Here is a 15,144-nt window from a genome sequence, read left to right on the forward strand (position 1 = left end):
TGTGATCGTGAGCCTTGGGAGACTTGTTGGTTTATGTTACCTGTACAGGTTGTAGGAGGTGATGACTCCATTAGGTTGTTCGGGGGGGAACCAGTAAACCTCCAGGACATTGGCTCCAGCTGCTTTAATGGTGGGGGGTGACAGACCTTGTGGGGGAGCCTCTAAAGTCCTAACTGAAACAGCTTCTCCGACTCCACAGCCCTCTGAATGAACAGAGAACAAGAGCGGGTTGGTCAAAAATAAGTAACATGAAATATCTACACAGATATTTCTAGCATCTCTAATGTTGATGTATTGTACAATATGCTTCACCTTGTTGATAAATCCAGAAATCTATCCCTGGCTTTCTGCCCTTTTCTCATAACACATTCACCTGATTGCAGTTCTATTGCTAGAACATTCCATACTGTACATCTAACAAGGTGTCTCTGGCATTAATATAACTCCTCACGTCTTTGTTGTTCTTAATATCGTATTACTCACAGAAGAGCTTTTCATCTTTTTTGGATATTTACCAGTCTGACAAGCCTGTACTCGGATGTCGTAGGTGGTGAACGGCTGTAGACCGGTCACAGTGAGATGCAGATCTTGACCAGCGTGATGGACTGTGCTTCTGTCACTTCCTGGATTAAACAAGATGTTGTAGTTTACAGGTTGGCTGCCATTGAGCTGAACTGTGGAAAAGAAAAAAAGACACATGGTAAGAAAAAGACGATCAGCCCCCACATGAGTGTTTCAGTTTTGTATAATCTGTGTCCATATAACATATCTGAAAATGTTCATCATGTGAGAATGTACAGTATGTTGTGATGTATATAGGTGGCAGATTTTCTCCTCTGCAGCTGTTTGCTTAGTTGCAGCAAATGCTTTGTGAAAGTAACTGTTAATATTAAAGTAAAGGAAGAGAATGCTAGTTTTCAAAGGTCTCTGTTTCTGCCCATCCAGACTAAAACAAAGCCACAGGGCTTTCAAACCTCTTCATGTTGGAAGATCTCAAACACTGGGGTAATGTGGATGGCTGAGCAGAGTTTATGCAATTTAAAACAAAACAAAAAAATAGGCAAGGATATAATTCCAAATTTCCTACAAACTACTGAACAAGACGCTGCTTGTCAAACTGCAAAACTCAAGGCTTAAGAAACCAACACGTGCTGTAACTTGATTACACAAAGAGTCAATTTTCCCATTAGCCATAACGATTAACTGGCACAAAAGGTTTCTATAACCCATTTTAATACGTTTTTCTTTATATATATTTATGGAAGGGAGTGACTAATCTTACCAAATATGTAAGAAGCTCGGCTCATACATAATTGACTCAGTTGTGAGTGACAGAGACAGACAGACAGGCAGGCAGACAGAGCAGTTTGTTACGCAGATGGACATTGTCTGTGGTATGACGGACAAAAGCTGCTTCTGGACATGCACTGTAACCCTGAACTTTCCCAGACGTTACCCAGAGGAGCTGTATGAGTGAATGCAATTGTCCAAATCAGATGACCGGACATTACACAGGCTTTGTCCCGAGGAGCTGGCAGGGTTTAAATCTGTGTAATGTCTTAAGCCGATGGGCAAACAGATAAAGGGCTGATACTTGCTGACAGTAGACAGAATGCAAATGCAATGCAGTCACATCATGAATATGTTAATTTGTTGATGGAGTTTCCACATACCGTTTTCAACAATGTCCTAAATTTTTGCTCGTTCACCAAGACCAAGGTTTTGACCTCGCCTTTGTGACATGACACCAACCTTTACGACCATGACACTATGGTCTCACAACGAGACAAAAAAAACCCCCACACAGTCTTATAGAGACAGAAACACCCACAAAGACACACACATGCACTTAGACTTTGTTAATATTCTCACCAGAGGTTTTTCCATAATTCAGGCCTACTGTATTGTGATGGGTTATTCAACATTCATGAACCCTTGATATCTCGAGAACGAACTGATTACCAGACAAATGAAAGACTTCAATTATTCACCCCCCCAACCCACATATGAGCGTATACACGCACACTTCTGACTCCAGTGCATGGAGCACACTTTAGCTGAGTTAATACACTTTCACATAGTCCACACAAGACGTGAGGGATGCACACGCATGGAGGGAATGCAGCTCTCTTTGATTTGTACACTGTTTAACCACTGACGTTTAATTATCACTGTGACATTGACGACGATGACTACGGCCAATCTGGTGCTTAAACATCTTCCAATTCTTACACATGTGATGCAAGTTTAATCACACGTATGGGTTCTTCTACACACACACACATGCATGCACACAGAGACACAAACACCATAACTAAAGGGATTGATCTCTTTTTAATAGCCATATGTCAATGTATTGGCAGTCAATGTATGCAAATGAAGACGCATATACATACACAGAATGAGACACACACACACACACACACACACACACACACACACACACACACACACACACACACACACACACACACACACACACACTGAAGTCGAAAACAGTCCAGACACTGGGCTCAGGGAGTTAACCAAGCGTGAGAACCCAGCCGATATTTCCTCACCTTTAGAATCAACCCGTAATGACGATAGAATAGGCCTGCCTATGGAAATATCGCCACAATGACATGCACACACACATATGCGAGCGCACGCACGCACACACACTCACTTACACTCACACTCACACTCACACACACACAGTGGAGTGTCGTTGCGAGTTGGTCCTATAAGCAGTTTCTGAGAAAGGAAATCAGCCTAATGAGAGAGTAATAGTCAATGATAGATGGGTTAGGGCAGACAATCACTGCCCCATGAGCATGAAACTAAGCCCTGATTGTGTATGCTCATGTATGCCTGTTTAGAAGTGTGTCCAGGTCCTGAGAGGCCAGGAGGTGAATGGAAAACTACTTCTCAGGGCTTTTGTTTCAGTCTGACACTTCTCCTATTCCTGTGTTCTGTCCATTAATGAAAACTACCGTAACCTTTAATAGCAGTATTATAATATCTTGATATTAACCTTAATGTGTCAAAATAAAGAAACACGAGTAAACACCCAGAAAATTTACTTTATTTCTGAGACTAAAATTCATTATAAACCGTAAATGTTGCACACAGACAGAGGCAACGGCAATATTGTGTAGTAAAGTGGGGCAGCTTCAAAAAGGTTGGATTGTTGGCCACAAAAGGTTTCGAAAATTTATTTTACTGCTCAAAAATCCTAGTGATTCAGTAGTTTGATGGGGTGGACACTTATTGCCCCCTTCCATCAAACCCTTGTGCTGCCACTGTATACACACAAATGCTCTCTAAGTCAATTTCAGAAGAAGAAATAATGTGACAAAAAACAGATAGAAAAATCAGCTAAAGTTACACATTTTTTACAGCTTTAAAGAAAAGAAGAGATAAAAATCTACCAGATTTAAAGTAAATATGCTTTGGCTGGCATCTACTCACCAGGAGGGGTCCAGGCCAGGGAGACGGTGTGGGGGCCTGACACTGTCACATTGTGTGGTGGTGGAATCCCAGTGGGGCACGAAACAGGAGTTTGTATAACATAATCGTCACTCACACCAGTCCCACCCTCTGTCGTCGCCTCCAGCTCATACACATACCTGAGATGATATCAAAGCAAAATTGATTAGAGATGATGGGAGAAAGGAACATACAGAAAAAGCTGCATCAATCACGCAGTTTCAGGACACAGTCAGGACACGGATCATGGCTGAAGAATTCATCAAGGTATTCTTCATGTCTTTTGATGGATTTACTGCCCACCTGACTAGCAACACCTGTTACAACTGCCTCTTCATGCAGGTATCCTATTAGCCAATTAAGCAGCAGCAGGGCAACACATAAACTTTGTTAGAGTTTGGCATGTTTTTTTGGGTCAGATGGGCTGGTTTCACTGTTTCTGAACTCTTGGGATTTTTATGCACAACAATTATGGGAGGATTTTCAGACACTCTAGAGATAGTTTTGTGAGAGGAGATTGGTCAGACAGGCTGTAGCTCAAGCAGTCACTCTCTTCATGAACTATATATCAAGAACTTATCAAGAACAGCCACAACAGCAGAAGACCATGACATGTTCCTCTGATCTTGGCCAAGAACAAAAGGATCCTGTCAGAATCTGGCATCAACACCATGAGTCTACGTTGGTGTTGGCATTAAGGTGAGTGGAAAGTCTCAGATCCATCAGTGCCTATAGTTCAAACTATACACTTTTCAGCCTATGCTTGTTGATGAGTTTTGCAAGTTCTGGCTAATCGCAGTCAGCAGTAACCAAGTGTGAAACATTCAAAGACCCAGTCAAGCCTGCTGGAAATCTGTTCAGAATCAGTGACTAATCGGGACTGGGTTTATCAGAGAGGAGAGGAGGGAGAAGGAGATCAAAGACAACACTGCTTCAAGAGACATATCGGTTGTGAGCTCGCTCAGTGAAGTGTGTGACCCACTGTTCTCTGATGACGTGTGGGATGAACACTCTCAGTCATGGCAAGTGAATTTAACACAAATACCATACAGTACGTAGAGGCATAAAAGTAGAGGAACATAATCTCACTAGTATATTAAAAGCATATTACAAATGTGCTCTGTTGCAGTTGTTTGCTTTTTAAACAACTTCAAGACAGACACAGGAAAATCATTGCATCTATTTTAAAATGATGTGCATCCATTTATCACGTGTGCCCTAATACGGTGACGACACTTGACGTCCATTACTTTCTGCCTCTCAGTCGTACACCATTCTCTCCGTCATTTTCATTGTTATCTGTCTTGTTTCCTCACTCGACCCACTCCCTTACTCCTCTTGCCCATGACATCATAAGACAGATCTCCCTTTTAAGAGCGCGTGGCCGGCTGGTGCTAAAGCCTACATTAGCTGTGTAAGTGGGCCACCATTTAACATTAAAAGCCCTTAATTTGCTATAAACTCCGGGCGCACATGCATTAATAGGCAGCAATATTAGGTTATTGTTCCTGAGCAGGGTGTTTTTAACAGCAGGCCATTAGCACAGCTGCACCGGGTCAGAACACAGTCAGGGAAAAGGACATTAAAACTACAAATACGACACGCATGTAGACGCAAAATCATAAATAAATACGCGTCAATGAGACAATTGTTGCTAACATCAGGCATTTCCCTGAAAGTGTCCCGGAGAGGCTGTACAGTGTGAGAAAGCAATTGTCCTCAAAAGTTTCGAAGACATTTTCTGGAACTTCTCCTGCTGCTCCATTGTCACATTTCTGGATAAAGTCCAAGTGAGACCCATGTGAGGGGACAGCGGGAAGAGCTCCAGATAATTTATAGTGAGGAAGCGTTAATGATGTTTCCAACACACGACAGACGCGGAATACATCCAAGTTCTTGTAGAATTGTTGTCAAAGCAAACATGAATAAAAGGAGAGAAATTGGAGGTGAATTTCAGGACGTCTGTCTGAAGTTTTGAGGAAAGTAAACATTTGTTACATGCATTTAAATACTGTGAATGTCACGGTATGCATTCTGATATGAAAAAATAGCTGCAATATTGCTCAGTAAAATTCCATTGCTCCATGTGAAAGCATTGACTGGACAGTGGTTTGAAAATATTACTTACGTGCAGATAAATTGCACGCACACACAGAGAGGGAAAAAAAACAAAAGCAAATTGCATCTCGTATAATGTGGTGTAGTGACCTTGAGTCAGCAGCCTTTACTCCCACCATATTTGATGTGCTGTAAAATAAAAAAAGAACACTACGCTTTTCCACAGTGAAATGTATACGTCATGCCCTGCCTCCTGCACGCTCCTGCCAGGTGTCACCTCTCGCCTGGGTGTTCAGGACATTCTCCTGCTGTTGTGAAAGCACCTGACCCTGACAATCTCCTGCTGTGTTGTTTCCCCTCACATGTGACCATTAAACCGTCAGACACTGTCTGGAATTCCGGCCTGAGAGCGACCAATGCAAGGCGGGAGAGAAAGAGATTGGCAGGTGAGCAAAGGTGCGATGGAGAGTGAGAATCTTATCACGGCGTAAGGTTTCAGAAGGAGAACGACTTTTAACACTTCATCACTGGGAGATATTTACTAAAGTGTAAACACCGCCTTGGGATATCATATTGTGTGTTTGTGTGTGTGTGTGTGTGAGGTAGGTAATTGGTGAGTGGGGCATTTGCATCTGTTTGAGTGTGTGCGTGTGTCCTGCGGGGCCAGCCAGAGGGAATAGGTTAATTCTCTCGTCATCTTAGACACTTCCTGGGCTGCCGAAGCAAAGTGACAGCTAATCAACATTGTCATAAATAATCAATGGCCACTTTGAGCGGTCTCACTTGCACACGCACAAAAGCATGCGTGCACACACACACACACACACACACAAAGGCCTAAACACACACTAGTGTATCTGGATAATGGGGCCGGTGCTCCCTGTGTAATTCTTGGTGCAGGACTAAATTGGGAAAAGAAGGGAAGGACGAAGGGAATGAGGTAAGAGGAAAAGGACAGGAGGCAAGAGAGGGAGGGAGAGAGGAGTGAATAGAACGCGAGTGATGAGAAGCGAAGGGTTGGGACAGAAATGCCTCCTGGCAGACTATCTGGAATTAGGGAAAATTAAACGTCACACACACACATACATACAGTCCCTATCTCCTTCCTTTCCCTCTTTTCTCTTCCTCTTTCACACACACAGAGGAGATTGGAGTACTGCAGGGTGTTATCCCAAGAATTCTATTTGGGGGTAAAGAGAAATTGTCTCCGGAGAGAGAGAGAGAGTGAACGAAGGAGACAGGAGAGAAGGGAAGGTGAGCAGAGAGGGTATCATTTTTACACTCCCATAATTAAAACAGAAAATCCATCTTGGAAGAAAAAGACACGGATTAGTAAAGGTTAAATGAAAATAAACAGATAAATAAAATGTACGCTCCACTGCTGTGTGTAAGCACAAGCCAGATCTGATTTGTGATTTTAATGCATGTGCGTGTGTTTGGTAATGTTTGCGTCTGCCACTGCTGTGTCAAATATTTGCTCATTAAATGGCACAAACAGGCATATACAGAGCGCGGTCCTGGGAGAGAGGCATGGGTGGGACGATAGGAGCGCTTTAAACACAGGGTGACCGCGATATAAACACACACATACACACAAATTGGAAATTTGGGAATTGGGGAATTAAAGGAGTGATTAATTACAAAGCTACACGTGTGGTGTGTGTATATACGTGTGTGTGTGTGTGTGGCTTCCACATTCGTGCATTGTGTAAAAACATGTGAGCGTGTGATGTCCACCTGTGGTTTGGCACGAGCCCAGTATCCGTAAAATTCCGGTCACCACGACGGTCTCCGGTAAAAATTATGAGACCGTCTCTCTTAAGCCTGTAGCGGGAGACGAGTCCATGAGGCTGAGACGGCTGATCCCAGAACAGCTCCACTGCAGATGTGCTTATTATCAAGTGTCTCGGCCTTGACCAAACACCTGGACACACAAAAAATGTCAGAAACGATGGATGTGAACATTTTCAGCAGTCATTACTTGGCAACTATTTTTAATTACACATCACTTACATTATTACAAACACTCTAAACCAAAATGTTCATCTCAAGTTGTACTCTTCAGATAAGTTGAGTGTTTTAGATTCAAGTTTATGAGTATGAAATTAAAGAAAAGTTCATTACTTAGTGTTTGCATACTGATTGAGATGATAATGAAGTCAAAAGAGAATGTCATTCTTAAAGATTTGGACACCAATGATCTCATCTAGTTGCCTGAAGTGTTTAACAAAATCATTTTGAATTAAAATGAAATTGTTTCCTAATAAACAAAACATGTTTGCAAAAAAAATTTCATTCCAGTCACAGAGATTGGTACATTTAAGATGATGTGGTGGCATTGTGGCTGACATTGAGACACAAGGATGGAGGTGGGGGAGCCATAAAAAGGAGGAGCTTAAAAAAGGTGGGGGGAGGAGGCTCATACAAAAATAAAAGACTGAAAGACTAAAAAAAAAAGTTAGACACGCAAAAAAAGAGACAGTGGACAGATGAGAGATAAATGAGCAATGGACTTTGAAAGGAGAAACAAGATGAAAAAAGAAGATGGTTAAAAAAAGAAATAGATGTGAAAGGAAAAGATTAATACACAATAATGAGCAGAAGAAGAAGAAAAGAACTGGATAAAAAGAGAGGAAACATATTGTAACTGATAAATATAAATCCATACAGTAAAACAAGGCGAGGGAGAGAGCGAGAGAGAGCAAGAAAAGCGGGAAAGAGATTAAAAGTAACTAAAAGAAGAAATCAGTAATGACGATACAGTCAAAGTTAAATTGTACAAAAAAAGAACGTACGAAATATGTCGTTGTGTCGATAAATGACGATAAATAGATACTTAATATGTTACAGTCATGTGATGGTGCAGTTATTAAAATATTTTTTTTTAACATGTATTGCAATATATTATATTTCTATATATACAGTATATTTATATATATAAAAATATTCAAATGTTTTTCATATCATTTTACCCTTAATCGTATTCATAGGATCCTAAATTCTTTCCTGTTTTACATTATTCTGTGTTCACGTCTGTTTAATTGTATTGTATTTTCTTTTTTCTTTTAAAAAGCTTTTTAAAAAAGTGTCACTGCACACAGTGTTTGTGTGTGTGTGTGTGTGTGTGTGTGTGTGTGTGTGTGTGTACCAGCAGGCGAGGCTTGCAGGGTGCGTCCTGTTGAAGGCGAGCTGGCTCCGCATCCACCCACAGTACAGGCCACGAGCAGGAACGTATAGTCTGTGTACGCCTTCAAACCTGAGTGATGTAGAGTCATACAGATATTATTCATACAATATTTTTTTTCATTTTGAACAAAACTACCGGATAGAGGGATTGTTTACAATAAGGAGACAAAGAAAAGTTAAAAAAAAAGAAGAGAGAGAGAGAGAAAGGGAAAAGTCTTCACTGTCTGTATCACTTGATCACTTACTGACGACTTCCTCTCTCCCTCTCTCTTTCTCTCTCTCTCTCTCTCTCAGTCTTCCTCCCTCTGTTCTTTCCACACTCTCTCAACGGATGGATCCATATCTGTCGGGTGTTAAATTATGCATGCCATAACTCAATAATGAAACAACATAAAGATGGGCAGCCGTGGAACTGACACGGGATAGGACTGGTCCAACGCTGTAATGTCATCAGCTTTTGATCTATGATAATTATGATACCTTGGTATGCGTTTAGGCTACAGCGTACAGGCATGATTTATTTATAGGTGCCTGCTATGCAGCGCAAAAGAAATCACATAGTGACTGAGTGGTCTTTTAAATGCAAGCACAGGAAATCAGCGGTATTATAGTGAGATTTGAACTGGAAGTCACTAAAAACATAGAATAGAACCACTTCTTTACATTGAAATCCTTTTCCCCTCTTATACACCGTCTGCCTGTTCTTTCTTTCTTTCTTTATTTATCTTTAATGTAAACCAGATGGATTAGATAAGGATAAATGGATGGATGCAAATCCTTGATGCTGTCATGGGGGGAGGGTTGACTGGATATTTTACGGTCATTCACTTCTCTGACAGGCAACGGCAGCTTACAAATCAAATTCAAAGGAAAATGAAGCAAGTAAAATGACTACTTCAGAAGGATGAGTGTGAAAACAAGCTTTGGCACTGCATAACACTCATCTGCTGCGTGCTGCCTTATCTGCTGCATATTAGGTGAGGCAATGCATATTTTATGTGATTAATGTTTCTGTTGTATCGCGTACATATGTTGTAACACTCAGACAGTTAGGGCTCAAAATACTGGAGTTTTTCCACTTTTTTTTTTCAATTTCAATACATTAAATTTCAAAGGGTAAATATCAGTAAGTGTAATGTGTAACGTGTAATATTAATTGTGCTTATTGTCTAAATTATCTTTTGTCATTTCCAACGGTACTGCAGTTGGAGGCTGAAAGACGAGAAAAGGAAACCCCCGCTGTGTGTCAGCTGCTATCGGTGGCTGCATACGACACACACACATAGAGTAGACTCAGCCGAACCATCATGACCACTGACCAAAAATCAACTTTTTCTTTTCAGACTGAGGACACACTGTATTGGACAAGCCTCAAGTCTGATGATCTCTCCTCCCAAACACACACTTCAACATTGTTTCCTCATGTCCCTCTCTCGTGCTTTGCCTGCTGAAAATGCTTTGCAGCCTTTCATGCCAAACCCATCGTCTGATCTGAATGTGCACGCATGTGTGTGTCTGTGTCTCTGTGTTCTCATGTGTACAAAATGTTCTCACAATATTGCCCCGTGTTGGGGTTAAATAAAGAAAAATCTGCCAACCATACAGAAGTACCGGGTTCGCGGTGTCTCTGTTACATTGTTTAACTGTGCAACTAAGCGTGTGCATCTGCATGTGTGCACTCTGACAGAGTAAATGTTGCAACACTGAATAAAGCAGTAACCAATGCCTCAGTATGTTGTTGTACACAGACAGACAGACAGACAGACAGGTAGGGAGACAGACTCAAACCAGTGCTCTGTTGTAATATTTCTGATACAGACCAACAAAAGACAACTTTATAAGACAAAGAAGACATTCGGCAGTGGCTTCATGTGTGCTATTGAACATGTAATGCAATCGCTGCCATTTAATCAAAGCCTGAATTCAGTTCAGGTCTGATCAGAGAACATGCTTGAAGAACTGATGAATCGGTCGAAAAGGAGTTCAGAGTCAAGAGACTGAGAATCTGTGAAGCATCACCTGAGCCACCATCCCCTGCCTCATGCTCAAAATGAACTAAACTCATTCGTTTATACTTTACATCCAACATATGTGTGCATGTGCACAGGCACAAACAACGGTGAGGAGTCCTCAAGTTTCAAAGATGACATTTCACTCTCCACCTGAGGAGGGCAGTGTTGTTCTGCTGGAGAAATAACATCAAGCCAACACACTCTTACGCACATGTGTGAGAGTGTGTGTGTGTGTGTGCGTGTGTGCAGCAGGAAAAGATAAAGTACGTATTTGCACGTAGCCATGCATGTGCGCTTATGTGCTTGATTATGAAGAGAGATGGAGGAAGAGTCAATCATTTTAACACTGATCACCGGGAACCGTGAAAAACAGGTGGAGGGCGTCGTCGTGATGTGAGCGGCTTACACCGCGGCGGCTCACTGACACACACAGGGAAACGTGGCATTGTCAGAGATGGACACGGTGGACACAGTGGGCACGGTGGACACTGCTCCGTGTTTGTGCGGGACGGAGAGAGAAAAAGCAGAGACACAGTATAAAAGTTTGTGTTTACAACTTTGTCTCCCACTGAAACTAAATTGCATTTCATTAGGAACATGTTTACACACACTTGTTTACATAAATAGTATCTTCACACGTGCATATCAGCGTGATAGTGATTTAACTGCTTGTGTGTTTGGCAGAAACGAGGAAATGAGGTAGATGATAATCATGTCCTGTTTGTGACTGTGGTTAGGTTTAAAGAGTGAGGAAACACTGTCCTTACGACAGCTCAAAATCCAAAAAACACACACTGTATTGTGGCACACACACACTGAAATACTTGGTCTTGACCTGTGTTTAACTCATTCAATGGATGTCTCACTTATGTTTACAATGATGGCATAGTGGTGAGCAATATTGCCTCACAGCAAGAAGAAGAAGGTAATCTCACCTCAATGTCGGATGCATAACGACAAAATAGAGATCCTTTCCTTTGTTACACACCTCCAACCTCATGAGAATTTTGCTTTAAAAACTTAAAATAGTGGAACATTCAAGCATTTTTGTTCTGCAAGAATGTACAAATGGTTCCAAATTGTTCTTCAGAAATGTAAAATATCAACCTTCTTCCAGTAGACCAGGTTTGTCATGAAGTTCCTGTGTGTGTGTGTGTGTGTGTGTGTGTGTGTGTTGTTGTGGCGCAGTTAAAAATAACTGATTTAAAATTGTATTTTATTGACAGGTTGGTGAGTCCTGTGTGCATTAGAGAATCCGATAGGATGATGGGCACAGGCCGCAATACCAAGCCAGTTACCCGATACACGACACAGACAGAGGGAGAGCTGAGAGTGAGAGAGATGGCGGAGTAAGACGATGGAGAGAGTGGAGAATAAGACAGAGAAAATATGCGTGAGGTCAGCTGAGAGAGAGAGAGAGAGTTGTGAACTGACGAGGAGATGAGATGCAAGGAAGCACCAAAAAGAGAGATTCGAAGTTGAAGAAACGGAGAGACAACAACGGAAAACTTTCATTGCATCATAAACTGACAGAGCAGACAATGCATCAAGAATGAGAGAGAGAGAGAGAGAGAGAGAGAGAGCGAGGGAGAGAGAAGGAGAGAGAGAGAGAGAGAGGAGCTTTGATAACACCTCTGCTAAATAATTAAGAGTTTGACTTCCTGTCTGTGGCTCCCTAATGCAGAGACCGTCTGGAATGGAACAATGAGATCAGGTTCACACACAGATGCACACACACATTCTTGAACATTGAGGACACTCATAGATGTAATGCATTCCTTAGCTCTTTACCTTAACTTAACCTAAATGTCTAACCTTAACCCTTAAAGGGCCATTTCACCCAAAAAATATTCCCAGAGATAAATGTGTTATCCGATCATCAGAGAGAGTGGATCAGAGACACATGTCTCATCCCCACAACATGTTTTTTTGTAAATAAAATTGACAAAAAGTCGACGTCAAAGTCACTTCCTTCACAGAAAATACAAGCTCGACACTGTGTTTCTGTCAAGTTGTATGAGTAAAAGATCAAATATATCCATCTCTGTAATAGAATGTGAATTAAACAAACACAGCAGCATCATTATGAAAAAAACCCACTAACCAATTCTAACTCTAAGCCTCAAACCAGAAGAACCCTTTAAAGTTGTGAGAACCAGCCAACATGTCCTCACAATGTCAAAATGTCCTCACAAAGACAGGTTTGAATCATAATTTGTCCTCACAGCTTAATACAGACATGTATATACACACACACACGGCAAAGGGGAATTCAAAGTTTTTCCTGGAAAAAATCTATTTTTAATTCATTTTTATAGTTCAGAAAATTAAAAACATGTCATTCCAATGCTCCATTTGTTATTTTGCCTAGTACAGCTTTGTTGACAGTAATTTAGCGGTTTAATACGCATTGTTTTCTATTTGTGGAGCATCATCATGATGTTCCACACACAGAGGAATACCAAAGAGACTTCTTCTAATTTTGTACCTGTTGTCCCTAAGTAAATAAAACCCCATAATAATAAATCCATTTCCTTCATGAAGACAACAGAAAGAGGACAACCTTGGGGCCTAAACAGGACAGAGCGTCCCGGCACGACTACCTTGGTAGAGTAATGTGAATCTTCCTCATCTCAGAGAACATCCCTCTTCATCACTTACTGTCCCACTGAGCTGCTCTTTAAAACCGGCTCAACCGAAGTTTGAGAAGTTACACGCAGAGAGTTAATGACAGGGTTACGCATCAGGCGAACTCTTAACTCTTACACAGGTGTGCGATAACATCCTTAACACAACGGATTAATAAGTACAAAGGGTGTGTTCTATCTCTTCTCTTCCTTTTCCCCATGTCTACATGTCTAGTACCTCCACCGCGGCCCAATCAGAGCCCGAGCTGTGGGGGGAAACGCATTAATAAATAAAAGAACATACTCTATTCCCTGCTGTTCTGAATTAATAATGAGCCTACAAAAGACCAATTAAACACATGATTAATGTCATAATCTATATAATTGCAGGCAATAATTCATTAGGAGCTAATGATAGCAATACTTAATATCGATTCACATGGGGTGTCTTTGTACAGTAGTGCTTAATTCTTCCAGTGAAGTGTCTCTTCAGAACTGCAGAAGAAATTATATTAATAAAAAATACTGTTTCCTCCCGAGGCAAATTGTTGAAAAACAGGAAATAGAGGATGCAACCACATTTCTTGTTTTTTTATTTTTTTTAAGAATTTTGGCGACATGAAGGCTGCTGCTGATTTAGTTTGCTTTCATTATTACAACATTACATGATTATGGACATGATTCAGCACTTACTCAATCTCCAATGTTTTTTTTATTGGATATAAACACTATGCACATTTTACACTCAGTAAAAAGGCCAAAGAACAAACCATAAATGTGCAACTAACCAATCAATCAATCAGAATTTTAAAACCATCTGTACTTTCACAGATCGACAAATTGCTAAAAATGTATTTTTTTTTTAAACTCTTAATTAACAAGGAAGCAACGTTGACATTTAAATCTCCTACAAGTGAAACCTTTGACAGACAGGACAGTAGTAGCAGACAAGTGGTTATTGTTTTTTACTCAACTGTTATTATTGTAACCCAAGTGTAACCTTATTATATTTATGACTGATATGCTTTAAATAATTCACAGAAAGATTTCTTGATAAACCCATCTATGGCCGTCTGACATAATATCTGTCAGATCAAATAAGTTACAATTCTGAGAGAGCGATTTGGTCTGAAATAGAAAAAAAAAAGAAAGCACATTATTCTAGTCTGCGTGATTCGAGTGAGCGTGTGAGTTCTCTGAGTGTCTGTCATTGAGAGCCGTCACAGAGACGCGGGGAAGATGAATAATAGCGTATTAAACATTAAGGATGAGGGAGTAGCACAGCAATTATTTCTGTTCATATTTCATGGAAAACACTTTATCCACCTTTTCCGTCATCTCACTCATTCCTCCACTTCTCTTGTGAATGATGCATCTTTCACTCCTTCACTTTGTCTGTAAATCCTGTATTTCATTTTTTTTTCTTTTTTTGGCGAGTGAAATTACTGAATACCCACGATCTCTGTTAACATTTTACTCTCCAGTTTCTGAATCTCAACAGAACAGTTGTGATTTTTTGTTGACAGTTGGCTTTAAAGGAAATCGTGTGTGTAAGTGGACTCGTGCATAGGAGTGAGTGTGTCAAAGAATAAAAAAACAAACCCTAAAACAACGTTTTAACTGATATACTAATTTTAAACTAATTGAATCATGATAGTATTCTTGGAAAAAGCAAAAAGGAAGGAAGAATCAACCAATTTTTCCTTGGTAAAATATAAAGCTGCAGCTAAGAGAATTACTATATGATGAAAAAGTAAATGTAATACAAGATATGTAATTTTTTGTCTCAGGTA

At 40.6% G+C, this 15,144-nt stretch overlaps 1 protein-coding gene across 1 annotated transcript in view; it reads right to left on the minus strand.

Moving 5' to 3' along the window:
* Positions 1-15,144, minus strand: part of LOC122760592 (usherin-like) — a gene marked incomplete at its 5' end in the record, with an annotated part of 107,052 nt that overhangs the window by 34,972 nt on the left and 56,936 nt on the right. Inside the window, 5 exons of the mRNA XM_044015707.1 lie at positions 41-203; positions 516-674; positions 3,451-3,608; positions 7,264-7,450; positions 8,675-8,782. Coding sequence (XP_043871642.1) covers positions 41-203; positions 516-674; positions 3,451-3,608; positions 7,264-7,450; positions 8,675-8,782 — 775 coding nt within the window. The remainder of the gene's footprint in view (positions 1-40; positions 204-515; positions 675-3,450; positions 3,609-7,263; positions 7,451-8,674; positions 8,783-15,144) is intronic.

The sequence above is a fragment of the Solea senegalensis genome, unplaced genomic scaffold (genome assembly GCF_019176455.1).
Source record: "Solea senegalensis isolate Sse05_10M unplaced genomic scaffold, IFAPA_SoseM_1 scf7180000013775, whole genome shotgun sequence".
In the NCBI taxonomy this organism is placed as follows: Eukaryota; Metazoa; Chordata; class Actinopteri; order Pleuronectiformes; family Soleidae; genus Solea; species Solea senegalensis.